Source organism: Panonychus citri, unplaced genomic scaffold (assembly GCF_014898815.1).
Source record: "Panonychus citri isolate SS breed McGregor unplaced genomic scaffold, ASM1489881v1 Contig00111, whole genome shotgun sequence".
NCBI lineage: Eukaryota > Metazoa > Arthropoda > Arachnida > Trombidiformes > Tetranychidae > Panonychus > Panonychus citri.
In genome coordinates, this window is record NW_026515516.1 from 160,982 (window position 1) to 182,149 (window position 21,168).

The window sequence follows — 21,168 nt, forward strand, 5'->3', positions numbered from 1 at the left end:
TTGATTATTCTAATCATTGATTGATTCCTATGATTTAAGAATGAACCATTAATTATGAATTAACCTTTCTGATCATTAAGATTGAGAAACTAGTTGATTAATGGAAATTGTTTTTTATTAAATTGTCAATTTTTAGTCAATACAAGTTTCTGATTTACATATTTAATTAATTATAAAATATATTGGTAACAATCAACGAGGAAAATGTTTAATTTCCGATATGATTTTCAACATAATAACAATTTAGTTGGAAGATTATTATTATTAATCAATTGACTTTGTCAAAGTAAAATGTCAAATTCAATTGCTATGATTAAAAAGTGTCAATGTCTCTTGGTAATATTTTCATGGTCATCATCGTGAAGATGATAATGGTCATCGTGATGATGATGATGATGATGATTATCATCTCAATGTTTATCATCAAGTTTGTCAAACTTTACATTATCAAGGTGGATGATATTGATCAGAGTGATGATTTTACTTTCATTATTTGATTGACAATTTTGCTCTTTCTTCAGGTATAATCATCATCAATTGTCTGGTTACGATGATGTTTATCAATTGTCAATGAACTTTAAATAACAATCAACTTCTTGGTTGCTATTAAAAAACGAATCGAGTTCATTCAATCATAATGGTGTTCAAGTTATCCAACTTGGTCCTTGATCTTAACGGTGGGTAAGTAAATGTGTTTATTATAAATTTTTGGTATCACAATGAATACAAAAGTGAGCAATTTAAATGACCAATAGAGTGACCAGTTGGTTGTTTATAGCTGTTTATGGTTATCGATTTTTTCTTCCAATTCCTTTTCCCCGATTCTTTTGAATTACCATCTCCAGTATGGTCTGATTTCAGATTCTGGGCAAGTGAATATCGGTTAACTGAGACTCTGTTGCATGGCTCCATCTGTTATCCAGCATTGGAATTACATATGTTGAAGGTTATATTTACAAGTTTCAATGATTCTCAGGTGATCTAATGAACTTACATGGATAACTATATGGATGCTCTGAGTTGGTAGTTGAGTATCGTCCAGATAAGTGGCTTGATTTAGGCTGAAAACAGATCGAAAAGAGATAACAATAAAAAAGTTGAAGAAGAAAAAAATTTCTCGAAAGAAAGACGACTATTTATAATATTAATAATTTCTATCAGTTCAATGAGATGGCAGCATGATATTTATGAGAAACATGAATTGATTTTGAGCAAGTTTGCTTAGAGAATTCAATAATTTACCTTGGTTACCAGGAAAGGAACTTCATAAGTCTGCTCATCAGCTGATCGACCATAAATATTGGTTGGAGTTGTTGTTGAAAAACCATCATCAGTACAAGTGTTGACTGAATTGGTTGAATATTGTGAACAGTTAATTGGAACTGAGCATCTTTCAGAATTTGGAGTTAACATTGATGGATAGTAAAGGCACTCTTTAATACTAGCATTCCCACCTCCACCTCCACCGCCATCAGATACAAGATTACCACCACCACCACCACCAAGTCCACCATTTGATTTATCATATAAATTGGTTCTCGATTGTTTAACTGACATTTCGGACATTGGAAGTTCTTCCGAATATGATATCGACTCTTTGATTGAACAAACTCGCTCTGAATAAAGTTAATTTCACCATGAATTTATCATGTTGTAAATGAAAAGGACAAGAAATGTAAGAAGTAGCAGGCAAAAAAAAATAAAAAGAAAAGGTAAACAAGAGAGAGATTTAATCAAGTTAAATGCACTTTAGTTAATTCCCATGATAATCTCACTGAGATGAGAGATAATGTTCAATGAGATTCTCAGGTAAAAATATTTTACACTCTAAATGAAGCAGATAAACTTTTGTTCAAACTTTTCGAGTCTCACAATTGGCATAACAATCAACGAAATTGATTCTCATATATTGTTCATATTCATACGTTCATTTAAATAGTAAACATATTGTCATGAAAATCTCCGCGCTATCATCATGAATTACAAGTGAACTTTTTGCTTTCATTTATTTATATTCTGAATATCATTTGAAATCTCATGGAAACTTGAACTTACCAGGTTTTCTTGGTATTGGTTTTTTCCTCAAACCAAAGACAAGTATAACAATACAACCAATAATAACGGAAACGGCGATAATCGGAAACAGAATAATATTTATCCAGGCAACATCATGGTCACTTATTGACCAACCAGGTTCAGAGGCGAATGACGATCCGCTAAAGTCACGATTTGAGGTGGCAAAATTGTATTCCGCTTGTGTTGTACCTGAATCGCTTCGAGCTATGACTCGTATACGATAACCAGTATCGGGAATTAAATCTCTCAACGGAAGGGATTTGATCTCACCGGAAATTGGTTGACTCAATTGTTTCCAATCGTTTTCCCCGGTACCACCACCACGAAGACTACTACTCTTGTCCATTTTGTACTGAATTTTAAATTCTTTGATGGGACAACCACCACTTTCCCATTCTTTAAGTAACAGGGTGGTTACGGTTCCGTTGGTTCGGATAAATGATGCAATGGATGGAGCTCTGGGAACTATTGATGAGACACAATGACCATTCAGATGACCATCATGGTGACAAAAAAAAAGAGATGAAAAGTTCAATTTGAAAAAAGTTTTGAAATTGAATGGAAATTGAAATTCACCAAAAAAAGAATTGAATAATATTCAAGCTGGATTCTGATTCTCTTATTGAAATCATGATAAACATTTGAACCAGAATATTGAAACTATTATCACGATTCTTATTCAGATTCTAATAATAATAAACTGATCAATCGTTTTAATGTACCTCTCTATCTGATTGACCAATTCATTGGTCATCAGAATGTATTAATTTCGTTCATGAGACGAGAGAGTATTTGAAACCATTCGGAATTTTTTTATCTTCCTCATCTGATCAACAATAACTAGAATTTACTTTTATATAATCAGGGTAATAGTTATTTCTGATTCGTTACATGCATAAGAAAAACTCAGATAAATATCACCTAAAAATAGCCATGGTTAGTTGAATTCTGATTACTTTTTATTGTTTATTTGTTTTCATGGTAATTTTCAAATATTATATGAGCAACCAGATCAATCATTTCAAGATTAGATTGCTGATTGCCTGAGGTATTTGTAAAGTATTGTAATGAGAAAAGGAAAGTCTTTCAACATTAAAATGTCGAAATGAGAGTCGATAAGGTCAAGCCCAATGTTGAACATTTTCATGGTGGAAATGCAAAAATCAGCAAATTTAATATTTCCAATAGCTCGAGGTTATTACATTACCATGAAGATTACTATTATTATGAAGCTGAAAAATGACCAAAAGGAAAATGTAATAATCATTGACCGGAAAGACTATTAATGATATTATTCAGTAGTAATAGTTGTAGTATTCAGAGTGAGAGGAGATAAAGGTGATGCAAGCAAATTATTATCATGAAAGATCAGATTCATATTCATCATATTTCATTTTTCTCCAGTTCAATTCAAATGGAAATGAGAAACTTGAAAATATAACTATCAAAATAACCTTTGATAAGGTCATTCTGATAATTAATCTGATAATGAAAACCTTAGAAGTGATTTATCTAACACAATTGTATCGATTGTAATTATAACTAATATTAGATGTCAAGTTGATTGTTGCTGTGAGATAATCATAACATCTAGTTATTGTTATTATATTATTCCTACGAGAGGATAACTTTGAATTATTGAAAGGTATTAGTTGTTAACTGTTATGATGTTTATAACTATTCCTGGAATCAATTGATTATCTAAGTGTTTAGATGCTCATTGTGATTACCAATTACAATTTACTTAGATCTTTAATGATAATTTATCAGTGATAATTAACGAGTTTTAATATTCTTTTGATTATCTATCTGGCAATAGATAAATTGATCATCAATTTTCCTCGTTCAATGTTATTTATTGAAACATTTTCCCATGAAATGATATACAAACAATTTAGGTCTTGTATAATACGAAACTTTTTGGCTGATAAACTTCATATTTAGAGTGTGAAAAGTGCTGATTTATTTTAAGATTTTCAAGAATATTTAACAAAATTGCGGAAAATTTGAAGGATACAGTCATGAAAAATGAGTTTCGAATGATGAAATAATGTATTACATCTGCAACTTCAACATGTCCCAAAGTTGCAGATCCACTCACAGCACCATTGCTGAGCTCAAAATCTATTCTGACCGTCAAGTGACCTTGGAAAATTGTCCGAACAGAACGACCGAAACGCCTATGAAATTTAAATATGACACTTATAACTTGAGCCTGGGATCTAAATATGTGAAGAAAAACAATTTATGTAAGAAAAACTTGGTGGAAACTTGGTGAAATGCCCTGTATTAATAATATCTGATGAACTGAGTAAAAGAATGAACTAATTATCTCCTTGTCAACTGTTTTATATTTTCCAACAGATTATCAGATCAATTCTATTTATGATAAAATTTATCATCTTAACTATTATTATGATGAAATATGTGTTCTTCTGAATATTTATCTGGTCTATGGGAAATGATATTAAATATGGGAGATAAGATTAAATAATCTGTTAGGAAAAATCTGTTACATTTGATAACTGAAAAGGAAATGAATATCTTATCATGGATTGGAACTGTAATTTCCTGTGATATTTACCTTGTATCAAATGAATCTATTTCCATTATGATAATAATCAAATCAATTGATCATCTCCAATACTCATATTGTTATGGTAAACATCAGATTTATACTAATAAATTGTATTGAAAGTAAATCAGTTTAAGAAAAACTGAAATTCTGATGATTAAGATTAAAAGTCAACTGAATTAATATTAATACTTTAAATCAAACACTTTTCACTTGATTATCTGATCATCTCGATTTACTTTGATTGTTTAATGAGATTTTGAGTTTTTGTTTTTCTAATTTCATCTAGATCCTTAGCTGAATATTTAATGATCATGATTTTCATGATAATCTTCATTTCATCCACACAAATTTATGTTTGTATACCAACAATTCACCATGAAGAAAAAATAATGAACTTTAATAGTCTGAAACTGGTAAATTCTGTAACAATCAGAATAAAAGTTCATTAGAGTTTTTTTTACTCAACCTGAATGAAAATTAATACTCATCACATTATAAAGTTACTATTGTAATAATAATATTATCTGGATGATCATGATAACAAGCAACAATTGGAACTGATTAAAAACTGAACACAATGAGAGATTTATTGAAATTTATGGAAATTCACTAACGATTGGAACATGAATCTTATTCATCCCCATGAGAATAATTTTTCACCTCAAATAATTAATATGAAAAGAACCAGTTGTTCACCTTATTTAATTGTGAATTTTAAATTCGAAGAATAAAAAATTCTACCTTGTTAATAAACACTTGCCTCGAAATTAACCTTAAGATTTCATGATAATTTCGTATTCCATATTTTTCATTCACTCATAAATTTTATCCTCAAGTTCTGAGGTTCATGTTTGAAAAGTTCAGTGAAATCTGAACTTTACCTGTTCCATTCAGAGAGAATCTTTGATAGTTTAATATAAAACGATTAAATCCGAATTATTGTTCACCATGATGAGAATCAGGTCATCAGTCTTCATTTATTTGTGATGTTTCATGATAATTCTGAGTTCAATTAATCTTCATTGATAGATAAACTCATTGTTAATGATTATCACTGATCGAAATTGATTGTTATTATTATATTAAAATGGTAACTCTAGTTTTCCGATTTGTTATATTGAACCATTTCAGAAAGTCTTGAATCCATATTAACCTTGTCGATTGGTTGATTTCCATGAATTTCATGATTAAATCATATTATCAACAGTGAAATCAGTATGAAGACATCAAACTTATGGATTCATCATGTAATTGGAAACCTAGTCTCTTTTTTGACATTTCTACCTAATGAAAAGTTCAGTTGAATTCCGTGATTTCTTTTGAATATCCTAAAGAAAATCGTTGATTCAATGATTCAGAATTGATATTTATTGTGATTCTTGAAATTGAATCATGAGATAAAAAGGAAATCTGATCCACCAGAATAATAATCAACTTGAGTAGTTTTTTTCTCAACGATCAAGTTGAATCCAAAAAAACGGTCAGAAATTAATGTTTACCTGAGCCATGAGTTTTAGCCTTAACTGGATTAGATGGTAATCCGTTACCGGCCTCATTGTAAGCGGCAATGTAGATCTCATATTTTCGACCACAGGAAAGGTCACTAAATGTATGAGAATTAAACTCGGTATCAACTCTGTACTCGATCCAAGATGAATCCTCTTCCTTGATATAAACCCGATAACCTTAAGAAAAAATAGTCGACAAATAAAAATCAACAGAAATTTTAATCTTCTTGATTCACTTAATCTAATTGTTTAATTTATCAAGATTAATCTGTTACCTAAAATGTTTGCATTTGGATCATTAAGCTCCCATTTTATTGAGATTGTATTATGTCCAGAGGTGGAAACTTCAAGTCGAGGAGCTTGAGGCAAATCTAAATGAGTGAAAAATGTGATTAGTTGATCCAATCGATTGAAATTAGTTTATCATTACCTAAATCTTTTGTTTTAACGGCAATTTCTGGACTCGCTGGTCCAGCACCTTTGCGGTTAAATGCTTTCACTATGATAATATATCGAGTCGATGGAGTTAAACTGTTCAATGTGAATTGATAAGGTCCACTTTGGTCATCGACTTCGTGGGTTTTGAAGATGAAATTTTTATCCATCGTTGGAAGTTTATAGCCGATGTAATAACCTTTGATACGATTACGACTTCGCATCGATTTCGGTGGTCTCCATTTGACTTTAATCGATTTTGAGCCAAAAGGTTCAGCTCGAACATCGGAAGGATATTCGGACGGGACTAAGGTAAAAGATGGAGAAAACCAAGTTTATCAAATTTGAAATGAAAAAACAAAAGATTAATAAACTAATGAGGTAAAAGATCTGATGGATTGTCAATCTAATCCTAATCTATGTTAATCTGTTTATTCATTGAACCATTTGATATTCATTGACATTGGAAAAAACTGTGAAATTGATCAATGAGTTTTTTCATCATCACATTGGATTAACTGAATAGTCTGAAGTAGGTTCATGGTGAGTTTGTATCATGAACCATGAGGAAAATAATTGATCGACTGAATAAGAGACGATGAGGATAACCAGATTGAAGATGAAGAAGAAAACTTTTTTGATCTATTCTGGTGCATTTTTTTACTTCCAGATTATATTTACCTTCTAGTTCAGTGATTGCATGTAAAACTGGACCAGGTTCTGAGGTTCCAAGACTATTTTCAGCTAAAATTCTGAGATGATACGATGTCCCAGGCCATAGGTTGGTTATTGTGGCTCGGGTTTCAGTTCCAGGTACTCGGAGTTGTTTCCGGTCAGTTTTCCAATCTCCAGTCACTTCCTTGTACTCGATAACATAATGAAGGATTAAACTGTTTCCGGCATAAGGAGGAGACCATGATAATGATATGTCTCGACTGTCAACCTTTGTTATCACTGATTTACTTGGAGAATCGGGTTTCTCTGGATAAGAATAGAAAAAAAACATAAAAATGTCTTTCGATTGACATTTGAACTTTTTCATGGGGACATTTAACTCATTACATGGAAAGAGAGGAGAAAAAAATCTCCATTCGAAGCTCTTTTAACAGTTCATGATGAGAATTGAGCTCAGCATTCAAACTCATGAAGAGCAAAAAACAAAGAAAAACGATAACCTAAGTTTCAATATCATCATGTCAGGGTTGATTTTCCATGTCATGATGAATATGATGAGAAACCTTGTATTATAATATACGAAAGCAAAAAAGAGATGACTGAATCCATAGGGTTGAATAGGTCAAATGTCATGTAAATATCATGTCAAAATGATGAACATTTTGATAATAAGAATGAGATGTTTCAATAAGATTAGAAACAGAAAAGATGAAAAAAGTTATATATTTCGGGATAGTTAATAGTCAAATGTTCAATGACGATGATAATCATCAAGTGAATGAGCATAATCATGGTGATGGTGATGAACAATTGATGATGATAAGCTTGTTTAAGTGTCAATTGGATGAGGTGAAATCAATTGATGATTTTATTTTGATGTTTATCAGAATGAAAACATTGAGAGTGAAGGATGAAGATAAAGAGGAGGAAAAGGAATTGATGAATCTTACCAATCGATCAGTTGAAAACGATCAAGATGAACTCTCTCTCTCTCTCTCTCTCTCTCTCTCTTCCTTTTTTATTTACAGAGAGAAAAGTTATATTTCCGTCCACGTTTTCACTTTAAGACAGATTGGGTTGCCTTCAATTATCTCGAATCAGATCAAACAGAACTTTATATCTCTCTCTCCTCTTCTTGATTTCTGACTAGTTCTCATCTTCATGATGATGAAGATACATCTTCATCATCATCTGATCACTTAAGGATCCATTATTTTGCTTGGATGGTCACTCAATTGTTTCTAAGTTTGTTTTTTCTTTCTCAACCTCTTGTGTTAAACTAATCAACGCCAATTGAGTTTATTACAACCTTCAAACAACCTTAACTTGATCCTTAGAGTGATCATGTAAATGTATGTTAAGTAAATGGGTTCGATGTACATGATAAATTCAATTAAAATCTTGAATTTTAAAATAAACTGTTCGGCTTATATTTGAATCAATGAACAACAATTAACCTTTGATTTGGAAAATTTTTCTTGTGCCTTCTCATTATTACATCTTAATCAATGGAGATTAAAGTTTTTAGTTTTGCTTTCTCGTCTCAAGAAATTCAATTTCATTGAAAAGTTTTATTCATTTTTTCATCTCATGTTAATCTGAATACTAATTTAAAATCATGTAAATGGTTGAAATATGAATGAAAACTTTTCAATTAACAACTGAATTAACTTCAAGCAACTGATTACAATTTATAAGATCTACCAAAATTTTATCTAATTCATTTTAATTAACTTGAATGTGGGATCTGTCATCAGATTTTTACTCATATCTTTTTAATTATCATGAAATTTAAACTGAACAAGTGAGAAGTGGAAACTGAACTTTCATTATCAAAGATCAGTAAGATTTCAGTTTGGTCGGAATCTTATTATTTTCTAATTATTTTGAAAGTTCCTTGAGAAGATAATCAATCAATGATAGTTATCATGAAGATAGAATGTCCAAATTCAATAAGAAAATCAGATATAAAGTTTACTTTATCTTTTTCTATTAATATCGAAAGTTCATGATAAGAAGATATTAAATATTGGAAAAGATCTGAAAACAAAATTCTGAGGTAAACTCGATGAAATTTGAATCCCACCCAATGAATATGATGGAATCTTGAACGAGAAAAAAGAAATGACCAGCAGAGAGAGAGAGAGAGAGAGAGAGTGACCACCATCATCATCTAATAGTTATGTAAAAACCTTTCATGGAAATGAAATTTTCTTCCTCTGTGGTCATCTCAGACTGTCCACTCATGTTTATCATGAATATACGTTCAGAATTTGTCCTAATTTCTTGTGTATCAATTTTCTTATTGTTTTTCTCTTAATCAATCAGAACTTTCCCCATTCCACCGCAACCATTTTCCTAGTAACATGAGTTAGAAATTCAAGCGATTGAAGAAAAAAAATATAATATCATTCCATCAATTCTGAACATATCATAGTTTTCCATGTGATATATTCATGAATCTCGCTGAGAAAATACTCCCAGCCTATTAGCAAGAATACAATAGATAACCAAAAAAAAGAGAGAGGGGTTAGTGTAACATTCTCTCATTGATTTTTGATTATATTAATAATTCTCGTTCTTTCCTCCCCCGATCCCTGATTACCATGAACATTATCATGGTAAATAATAATCAGAATCATATCTGGAACTTATCAGAATCCGTTAATCATACAATAGAAAATTTCTGAACCTCATGTTATCCTAATATCTTTGTGTATTTATGTACACAAATGTTTCTCTTTCTCTCTCATAATTCTGAATAATCTCAAAAGTTCTGATCATAATTTCAGGGGTAAGAATAACTTTAAATAATAAATTTTCTCGTTAATCTGTTCAACTTTCAAATCCATGAAACATTCACCAATTACTTGATAAAATAACAATAGTCAATAACTTTGAGTAATCACATTTCCATAGACACATGAACATTTGAATTGGTTTCATGGTGGTTATAATTTTTCAGAGTAAAAAGTTAAGGGTAAATTCAGCAAGATAATGATAATAATAACCATGAAAGATTGTTTCAAAATGAGTGTTTAATATTGATGATTGTAAATTAAATTGTTTACAATTAACTTTCCAACAATATTGTGATAAACTATTAATTCAATTTACTGTTAGAGTTTCTTAAATCATGATAATAATAAAATTCAACTTCCACCCAAAGGGTTTGGGATAAGTGATTTTTTATTTCACAAGCCTGATGATGATTGAAACAATTACCATTAACTATGAACAATGTTTTCTTGTTGATTGTCAACCATCATTATTTATTCAGTATTATCATGAAAATTTCAACCCCAAAGTATTAATATATAAACATAAAGTTCTGAGATCAAAATTCAGAGAGAGAGAGAGAGAGAGAGAGAGAGAAATGAAAATTGTTTCTCCTTTTATGAAGATAATATCATGCTAATTATTCAGAAGCATCATAAATGAGATACCAGTGATTCTGAATACTAATAACATGAGATTTTCCATTTCTCAATCTGTTGAATCTTCGGGGTGTGTAAATTACCATGAATACATGGTAATTTTCATGGAATAATTTACATATTCGAAAAATTTTTGAAATTCGAAGCAAACAAACAGCGAACAAAAAAAAACGAAAATAAATTCTTTCCTTCATGATAATAACATTTTTCGTTATTCATATTATATGATTTTTCATCAACTCTGAATTAAATCTAATGAGCTAATGAGTTATCCTGATTGTCCAAACCATGTGCTCATCTAATTGTTGTGTTAATTGTAATTAAAAGTAGATCCTCTTCATAATATCAAAGTGATTAGTAAATTATTATCCTGTTGTTGATAGTTAATTGTTTGTTAATTATTGTATTAGAATCGCAGTTGCAGAATAGGATGATAATGATAAAGGAGAAGAGTAAAAAAAAAGTTCATTACGATTTTCAAATTAGTCTAAACTATAACTGAATTTAGTTAATAACAAGCTAATTAATTGTTTTTAATGTATAATTCAATCATCAGTAATTGTCATTATCAAATGTATCATCATCATAATCAGTTTGCTGATTAGTTAATTGATACAATCGCCATGATATATATATATATATAAATTACTAATGATATCTTTCAGATAATTTAATCAATTGTATGATTATCATGATGATGAAAATCAGGATTGATTACTCAGCACTTATCATGTTAATCACATAGAGTTAGTTTTGTAATTAGTTTAGATTAGTGTTCATATTATCATTATTATCAATGAGTTAATTGTGATTCTCTTTATATTATTTGTTTCCGTCTATTCATCACTGATGATTAAGTTAATTGTAGCTGATATAATTAGCTTACCTTGAACTATTGCTTGGATATTTGTCTTATCACTACCATAGCTATTGGTTGCTGTACAGGTAAATAGACTTGAATCCCTGCGATCAGCTGTTTCTACCTTAATCTCAGAGATTAATCCATAATCTGTCATATGTTCACTGGTTTTATACCTTTTATCTGATGTTGGTATAAAAACTTGACCATCTTTACGCCAGTCAATGGTCAACGGCTTATCCCCTAAGGCATCACAACGAACGACTAACGGTCCACCCTTACGAACAGTTTCCACCTTGAATTCCTACGGAAAAAAAATTCGAAAAGAATAATTTTTACTTCTTGTTCTTTCATTTTTTTTTCAACTTCTTCTCATTTATGATAATCCAACTCAATCGAAATGATTCCATTTTCTGTATCATTTCCTCTTCCGGTTCAATTGTTTTACCTTTATCTCTCTTTCCTCTTCATCAATTGAATATTCATAGTTATTATCATTCGTAGTCTCTCCTATGATTTTCCCATTCAATCATTGATCAATTCTGAGCCGATCTCCCTGTCAATCAATCATGAACTCATTCATGATTCTGCCATGAAATTTCAAACATTATAAAAACCCAAAGAAAATTTAAAAAAAATGGTTGAATGAAAAACAAACCAGAAAAGTTAATCACTTTCAAATCTTAATAAACATCAACAATTAACTTGATTACTACGAGTGTCTTGATTAAAATAGAGTAACAATTTAAATGAAAAATAATCATGATTGATGAACTGATTAAGTTTAAAATGTAAATTTTGTTGACAATCAAAATTTTCTCCAACACTGTTCAACTTTTAGGAAAATATTAAAATATCATTAGCATCCTCATCTTAATCAATATTTATTGTTCAATTTTTTTTACAAAAAGTAACTTGATGATGATCAATGATTGATTGGCTTTTATTGTTGTGTTTAATTTAATTGTTTACCTCTTTAAAATGAGCTGGTGATCTGATTTGAATCTCGATTATTGTACTGATTCCGTTTCCAATTCCATTTTCAGCTGAACACATATAATATCCTGCATCCGATTTATCGGTTGATTTAATTTCAAGTGTATTGTTAGGCCATTGACGGAATCGTCCATCAAACTGGATTAACTGGAATGGACTTGAAAGATTATCACCAGAGGCACGTTTCCATTGGATAACAGGATCAGGAAAACCATCAGCTTGACAGTGGATAAATATATCTCTTCCGGTTACACCAACCGAGTTCATTGGTTCCAGTGTCCATCTTGGTCGTGCTATAAGAAAGAAAAACAAAGTAACAGAAAAAAAAGAGAGATGAAGGAAATGACCAGAGAACAGAGAACAAGTAAAAAGTTTGAATCGTAAAATGTTACAAATGGTCAAGATTTGAGACGAAAGTCGAGTGATTAGTTAGTGACCAAGATGAAGAGGAAGAAAAGTTCTAATGGGAGAAAAGAAACTGAACCGGAATCAAAATAATCGAAAGAAAATATTTCAAGTAACATTTTCGCTGCTCGAATTTTAACCCAACCGGATATTGCCTTTTCTATTCATTTAACTATTGTCTCGAACTTTTTTTTTTCTTCTCTACCAAAGTTTCCTTTTCCACAGAACTTTTTTTTCTCATCTCTCCTTGATTATCACCGGTGGGTGTGAATGAGGAAAAGTTAATTGTTACAATCTCTTAATTTTACTTTTCTCCATAATCGTAACTATTCAGGCAAAGAGTTCTAGTAGATTAACTTGTTAATTGTTCAACTTGATGAGTCTCTCAAATAATTTACTGTTATTATTGTGATGATAAGACAAATTTAATGTTTTTTAACTGCAATTGTTTCAGATGAAATAATAGTAATCATCTTAAGTTTTATTTTCTTCCCTGAATTTCATGTAACTTTTCATGATAATGGGAGTAAATTTTTATTCTTGTTACAGATTACAAAAGTCTACAAGATAAATTGGTCAATTAAAGTGATACTCATCTTCTTGATAATTATCTTGATTGTGATCACAATTAACAACCTTTTAAGGCTCTTAAAACGTTAAATTATTAATATTATTTTATCTAAATTCACTCGATAACAATGATAATCAGAATCGAGTTGGACAAAATTTCAATCTCTCATGAACTTCCCGAACAACTTTTTACCTTTTCCAACCATAAGTTTAATTACATTCCTGTCGAGTTGAGATAAAGTTAAACTCTGATCATTAATTAAGGTAAACTAATTGTTTAAATCTCGAACGAAAAAGTGTTGAAGTATTATATTGAAAGTTTACGATTATCGAAAATGATTAATGTTGAAATGTTTTGATGAATTTTCTGTCTCCCTGATAGTTAATTAAAGGTTAAAATGAGGATAAAGTTTAGATATTAAAGTAATGGTCAGTTAAAAGGTTCGATAATTAGCTTGATGACCTTACCTCTGACCAAAGCAGGAGCAGTGTGATTGGTTGATGCAACTCCATTGGACACTAGGCAGGTATAGTTACCACGATTATTGAGTTTTACCCGGGAAAAAACTAAGGCCACTGAGTAATCGTCCAATGAAATAGTGGACACCCCATCTTCACTAGAGTCAAGTAAAGGTTTACCATCTTTGTACCATCTAATTGTAAAGGGTGGATCACCTTTGATAACGGTACAAAGTATCTTAGATCTGGATCCCTCTTCAAGGTAACGGGAAAAATTGAATGGATCAATAACTGGAGGACCTGGAATACAATTAATATTTATCATCATTTGTTACAAAAAGGTAAATAGCCATTGGTCAAGTGATGGTGAAGAGAGAGAGGAAATGTCACAATGATAATGATAATAAACAGAAAACAGGAACATCAAACAAGAAAATGAAGGAAATGAGAGTCTAAAAGGAAACGGAAATTGACTTTATCCAAGAATCATAATGTAATCTCAATGAACGATGCAAATGATACACAATTTCCTCGAACACACTATTAACATGATTATCAGAACTTTTTTGTTTTCTCATTTATTCTTCTTCTTCATTTTTTTTTGTTCTTTTCTCCATCAATAATAATAAACATCCTGAATTATTCTGATTCCTTTGTACAACTTACTTAGAGTTGAAATTGGTGCTTCATTTTGTATATCATAGTGGACGGTACATTGGTCAGTATTACCTTGATCACATTGTTTACTTGGTAAGATTATGAGTGGACTTGTGTTGGGAGAAAATGAATGTTGACCATTATCATCTGAGTGTAAGAAAAGATGGAAAACCAATCAATTAATATGGAGAAATCAATTCGAAAATGTTGGAATTGAAAAAATCGACACAACTTTTTTGATAGAATTTGAATTATCTTCCTTCGAATTCAGAACTTTTTCTCTCTCTCCCTTTCACTTTCTTCCTTTCTTTTTGTAATCTCTTCTTCCATCATGATAACCATTATAATCAAAACTCACTCACCAGTTTTTGGATAAAATTGCAATATTTGTATCATGTTTGCATGAATAATAAAATCAATATTATCATTATCTTTTAGAATCTGGATTTCATTTCTTTACATGGTGGAAATCTGTTCCCATGAAATTGAAATTTCATGTAAAAAAAATCTAAGAAATTGATTCAATTGTTTTCAGCAACAGGATTTGTCATCAACTTGAATCAACATCATGGTGATGTTACCTTTTCCAACATCTTATTTAACACACTGAGAAAAGTTCAGGTGTAGAACTTTTGTAAATTTAAACTTCTTTTCCAACTAATATGTATCCTGAGTTTTATCCAGAAAGGATCTGAACTTTTGCTTTTCTATACCTTTTCTCAGTTCAATATTATCTGATGTTTAGATTTCACAAGGTTGATTGACCATTAACCAAAATCATCATCAAAATCACCTTGTTTGTATCAATATGTTTAAATAAGTTCATCTGATGAATAATGAAATAGGTGATTTCATCATATCTTTTTTTTGTGTTACATTGAAATGAACTTCATCTTTCATGGTGATTACCATGATGATGATGATGATTATGGTGATGATCATTAGGTGTTGATATTTGTTCAAAAGTAAAGGTAAATATTGAAACAATTTGCTCTCATCATCATTAATACCCTGAGCGTTTACATGATGAGTTATCATGTGTTATGAAAAAATAACTCTGATTCCCTGTTGACTTGAAACCCAATTGGAGGTGAAAATTTATTTCCACCGGTGGCTTTTACAATTCACACCACGTAAAGCTAACTCTTTACACTTTCAAACAAACATTCATTGAAAGCTTCATTAACCATCTGATTAATACTTAAATGGTTATATGATGATGGTCAATTTGAAGACATGACGATGAGTATAACAAATGAATAATTCAAAGTTAAAAGAATGAAAAAAAAAATTCATCCTGAGAAACTCGAAAGTATCCATCATAACATGATAATATTTCATAATGATCATGATTACGAGGATGAAAAGCTCAGAGTCATCTGAAAAAAAATTCTTTGCTTTTCCAAGATTCAGATACATAAATCATCATTTGAGAGAGATCATCATGAATTCATGATGTTTTATGCTTAACTTAGCTCTCTATTCAAGGTAATATAAATGTGTAAGATTCGGTTGACAAATGAAAACAGAATCAAGTTAATTGCTTCAAATTAAACAATCAACTTATTGAACTTTTATAAATCATTTTTTGGCTTCTTCTGTTTTATAAATTCAAATGATTTAATAAAGTTAATCAATATTATTGAACGATAAGGAAACTGAAACTTTAGCAATTTGGTGAGTTATTACATGAGAAAGAGAGTTAGTGAGTGAGTGAGAGAGAGAGAGAGAGAGAGAGAGAGAGAGAGAGAGAGAGAGAGAGAGGCAATTGGAAAGATGAAGGATGATTATGAAGATGATAAAGATAAGATGTTGCATGAGGAAGATTAAGGAAGATGATAAAAAGAGGTAAATTTTAAACAGAACAGATGATTGAAGAAGTGGGAGTGGGAAAAAGATGAAGTTATTATTTTACAGGGGAGAAAGAGAGAGAAAATCAAGAGAATGAATAAGAGAAGTTTATTTGAATTTTTTTTCTTTTTTTGCCACTGAACAAGATGAAGATGATGATGAAAATGATGAAGATGATAAAAGGAAGATACTGAGATTGATTGTATTGTCAAGAGCAGCTTAGTTAAGGAAGGATAAACTTCATGTTTCACAATAAAATATTCATTTTAAATGGGTGTTGAGTGATCCTTCATTTCAACCAGAAGACTTGTCATGACACACACAGGGAAGATGAAGATGAAGATGCGAAAGATGAAGAGATAGTGTGTGAAAGAGAAAGAGAGAAAGAGAGAGAGGGAGAAGCAGAAGTTACAATGATGATGAAGATGCAAAATGAACAACTTACTGAAAGATTCAGAGTAATTTCTTCCTCAAAGATATTAAACTTTTTTCTCTCTCTCTCGTATAATATTTTGAGAAAACAAAATCTATCTTATGAACTTTGGGTGTGTTAAGTGTATTGAATTCAATAGAAGTTTTTTACTTTTGAATGTTCAGGAACAACATCTCTCTCTCTCTCTCTTTCTTTCTTCATGTCCATAAATGATTTGTCTTGAAATGACTTCTTTTTTCTACCTCCCACCTCATCATCATTAGATACTCAGGATAACCACACCTTCACCTTCGTGTCATCAGAAAATTATAATCATGTTATTTTTAACTGAATTTCGTCTCATTCTCTATCTCATTTGCTATTCATTTTTTGTTTTATCGAGATTCAATTTGGTAACATTGTCAATCAATATATCCTTTCAATAATCATCTCCATGTAATCGTCAATGTGTATCAATGAATTAAAATGATCATAATCATAATGATATCAATAAACTCAATAGTTAGAATGTTATAAGAACTATCTATCTGGTGAAAGTCTTTTCGATTTTTTATCGATTATCTCTAAATAGTTTTTATTAGGACCATAACCTTAATCTACATGATGCTCATGATGTCATGGGCTCTACACTTCATGGGATAAGATTTCGAGATCTCTTTGAGATAAAAGTTGGAGAACCGAATTAAATTATCTTCCAATTCTTGAATTCAAGGTGAAAAGGGAAAGAAAATAAAAATTATGATTTCTGAACATCATCAAGATCATCTGATTTTATGAAATTGGGTCGAAAATTTTATCTTCTTGTTCCTCAAATTGTTCGATCTATCGAATATAATATCTTTTCGTCCTCTGTCATTTTCCATCTCTAACTCATGTCCTCATACGTTGAACTTTCATGATAATAATCGTATCATCATCATGTAAGTTCAATATAATCATATCACTGAACTTTTGTGGCTAAATGATGAGAAGATGAAAGAGCTTAGAACAATAATGGAAGCCAATAAGAGAGAAAAAAATCCAATAAATTTCCAAATCGAACTGAGAAAATATCAAGACTATGAAAAGAGAGAAAAGTTCACCCAAAATTTCATTGAGAATTTCAAAAGACCCAAATGAAAGGCAGAGATCATGAATATCATGGAAATGACCAACAGCCAAACAGATTAGATGTTGGATAAAGAAATTAACATGAATTGGATAATATTAATAATTAATCATTTCACCAGAATGAATCTTAATTCTGAAAACAATGATAGTTGAGGATAATGATAATGATAATCAAGAGAAACATAATGATAATAATAATATCATGATAATCTTCATGGGCCAATGAATTGAGTCATAAATATAATGTAAGTAAACATTTAATCAACATCATTGCCCTTCAATAATCATAATGTTAATTATTCATGATGATAATAATAAGCTTTCAACATGAATGATATAAAATTCATATGAATTGTGTTACTTTATTTCAAATGATTAGGAAAAAAATGAAGTAAATAAAAAATTAACTTGATTCAATTTTCATTTACTGTTGTTTCATGATCATTATCATGGCGATGATATCATGATAATGAAGATAATCATTTATTTAGATTTATCTTAATCTTTATCTTCCTCATCTAATCTTACTGATTGAAGTTAAACTTTTCACTTTACTTTAACATCTAGAATGTTCATCTCATTGACAGCAATTTAACCGAGAAGATAAATTAATTTACTGAGAGACTGATGAGATTCTGAGGGAGAACAGGATAGTTGGTCTGAACTTTCATCCCTTCAGAACTTTTCTGTTTATCTTTTCCTCTTTTTCTCTCTCTCCCTATTGAGCTAAATTTACGCTCAGAACTTTTTGTTTTCCTAACTGATTCCAATGATGAAGATTCTACTCCTCCCTTGATAAGCAGAAAGTTCAGATCTTGAGATTTCATTGTTTTTCTCATGTTACTTCAATCTAACACTTGATAATGATGTTGATGATAACAATGTAATCATATCATTGTGATTAAATGATTAAGAGATTCAAATTAACGGTTTCAAATTGTTTACAGGAAAAACAAACAAACACATAAACACTATGATGTTTAATACGTTCATTAAATGAAACCAATTAACTTGCCAAAAACTCATTAACTCATAATGAAATTTTATCATCATTATTTTACAGAGCATTTTGGATTCACTGCGGCTAAAATTCATATGAATGTCAAACTTGACCAGAGGATATCGAATATCATCAAGGCAAAGAGGCATGCGTAACTTTTTGCGCTCTTCAAAGGTTGACCTTAAAATTATCTATCAATGTGTTCTTCTGAAAATGACCTTGAATGTCGTAAGGTTGAGTTCTTCAATTCTATTACTTAGTCCTCTGGTCATGTTTGACTTCATATGACATTTAGCTATCGAGATACTCAGTGAAATAGTCGTAGTGGATAAAAAAGGTCTTGTATAACTTTATGGACTCTAATTAGCAAATCATTATGAATTTATTACTCAGCATAAATACAAGAAAATATAATTTCCAGATTGATTATTTAAATTGTTATCATTGTTTTTCCATTGATTTCTTTGTAACAACCAATTCTGTGATTCTTATAAAAGTCTTGATCATTGTTTTCATTTAAACAATCAAACTGTTTTCCTAAAATCATCATCATGTTAATTCATCAACAGTAATCAATCTTGAGAGAGAGAGAGAGATTCGAATTGTTAATGTTTGCAGAAAAAACTGAAACTAAATTAAGGAAATGGAAACAAACTGAATTTAGATTGAATTTTGTGATTAGTTGATTGGTTCAGCATTTAATTCAGATCATCTCTTAACTCTTTGATCGTTAATCTCTATCTCTGTGTGTCATGTTGAGAAAAGAGAACAGAGAAAAGAGAGAAAAAAAGTTCTTTTGATGGAGTAAATGAACTTTCAGTGATGAACTTAAAGCTTTAATCTCTGTTACAGACTAGAATCTTAATCTTAATGGATTCTCACCAAAAACTGATGATAAAATTCAACTGAACTTTCATGAAGGGCGTAGATCAGAATCTGACTTCTTATCAGATTCTTGCGTGAGTTTCAACCTCTTATTCCTCCTCCTTAATCTTCCACATGATGATTATCTCACCATGTTCATGATAATTTCTATCAGTTACTGATCTCTCTCAATTGTATATCATACACATTTCTTGGCCTGATAATTTGTATTAGAAATGAATATTAATCTCATTTATCAAAAATAATATCTAATAGAAAATTTCATTTAATGAACTTCATCAACCTCCTCAATTCATCAGGGGAAAAAATTCAACTAAATGAATTTAGTTCATTATAATTACGATAAAACCAACAACAACAACATCCTAATTCTGAGTATTATCATTGGAAATGTTCCGAGTTAAATTAAGTTAACTGAAAGTTAATCCATTTGATTAGATTAGTTTATCATCATCATGTTTTTCATCATGAGGACCAATGAAGTTAATTGTGAAAATTGAATCCAAATTGTAACAACACAAATACCAAAATAATAACGTAGTATCTTAAGTAGATAAACAATCAACAAAATCTAATCACAATTAAATAGATTAACATTAGGATTATTAAATTGTTTGACCTTCCAGTAAATTAGCTGAAACAATCAAATAAAAATAATAATACAAAGAATCAAGTTAATCAAGATTATCGATAAATTTAACCCAATAGATTTAAACTTGAAAAGCTAATCCAAAAGTCAGAAAAAAACATCGATAACAATTAGAGATTAAATTGTTTATCCCGTTAGATTAGCAAATTGATTATCTTTTACCTTTGTGGATTAATTAAAATTTAATCAACCAGTTTAATCAACAATCAAAAGCTCAACACAATTTACTTTGGTTGTTAATTGTTTACCGTTAACTTTTTTTTCTTATACAATTAACCTTAATCCCTGTAACTAAATAATATCCCATTGTTTTTGATTAATGTTGATTAAATTAACTCACCTAAATCCCTGTTGGCTAATTAACTCACAATTAATTGTATGTAAATCTATCACACTATTTTCTTACTAAAAGTTAATTATCAACATGTTACATGATACATGATTTGGTAACCAATTAAAACTTAAATCAGAGCAATTTAATAATTCATTAACTCATTAAATGTTTGGCTAATTAATTGATTAATTAATGGTTAGATTTTATTTTCTATTGAATAATCATAATCCCATTTAAATGGTGAAAATATA

At 30.1% G+C, this 21,168-nt stretch overlaps 1 protein-coding gene across 3 annotated transcripts in view; it reads right to left on the minus strand.

Annotated features, from left to right (window-relative positions):
* Positions 1-97: 97 nt before the first annotated feature.
* LOC128389827 (cell adhesion molecule DSCAML1-like) overlaps positions 98-21,168 on the minus strand; it is a 38,566-nt gene continuing 17,495 nt past the window's right edge. Inside the window, exons 2-13 of one of the 3 annotated variants that reach the window (XM_053349463.1) lie at positions 14,665-14,802; positions 14,008-14,298; positions 12,541-12,857; positions 11,596-11,872; positions 7,279-7,578; positions 6,593-6,904; positions 6,438-6,533; positions 6,154-6,339; positions 2,056-2,541; positions 1,243-1,616; positions 995-1,061; positions 98-912 (exon numbers count right to left, since the gene is read on the minus strand). In XM_053349463.1, coding sequence (XP_053205438.1) covers positions 884-912; positions 995-1,061; positions 1,243-1,616; positions 2,056-2,541; positions 6,154-6,339; positions 6,438-6,533; positions 6,593-6,904; positions 7,279-7,578; positions 11,596-11,872; positions 12,541-12,857; positions 14,008-14,298; positions 14,665-14,802 — 2,873 coding nt within the window. In that variant the 3' untranslated portion in view covers positions 98-883. Of the gene's footprint in view, positions 1,062-1,242; positions 1,617-2,055; positions 2,542-6,153; positions 6,340-6,437; positions 6,534-6,592; positions 6,905-7,278; positions 7,579-11,595; positions 11,873-12,540; positions 12,858-14,007; positions 14,299-14,664; positions 14,803-21,168 lie in introns of all 3 variants that reach the window. The other 2 variants (XM_053349462.1, XM_053349464.1) reach the window with 2 other exon arrangements.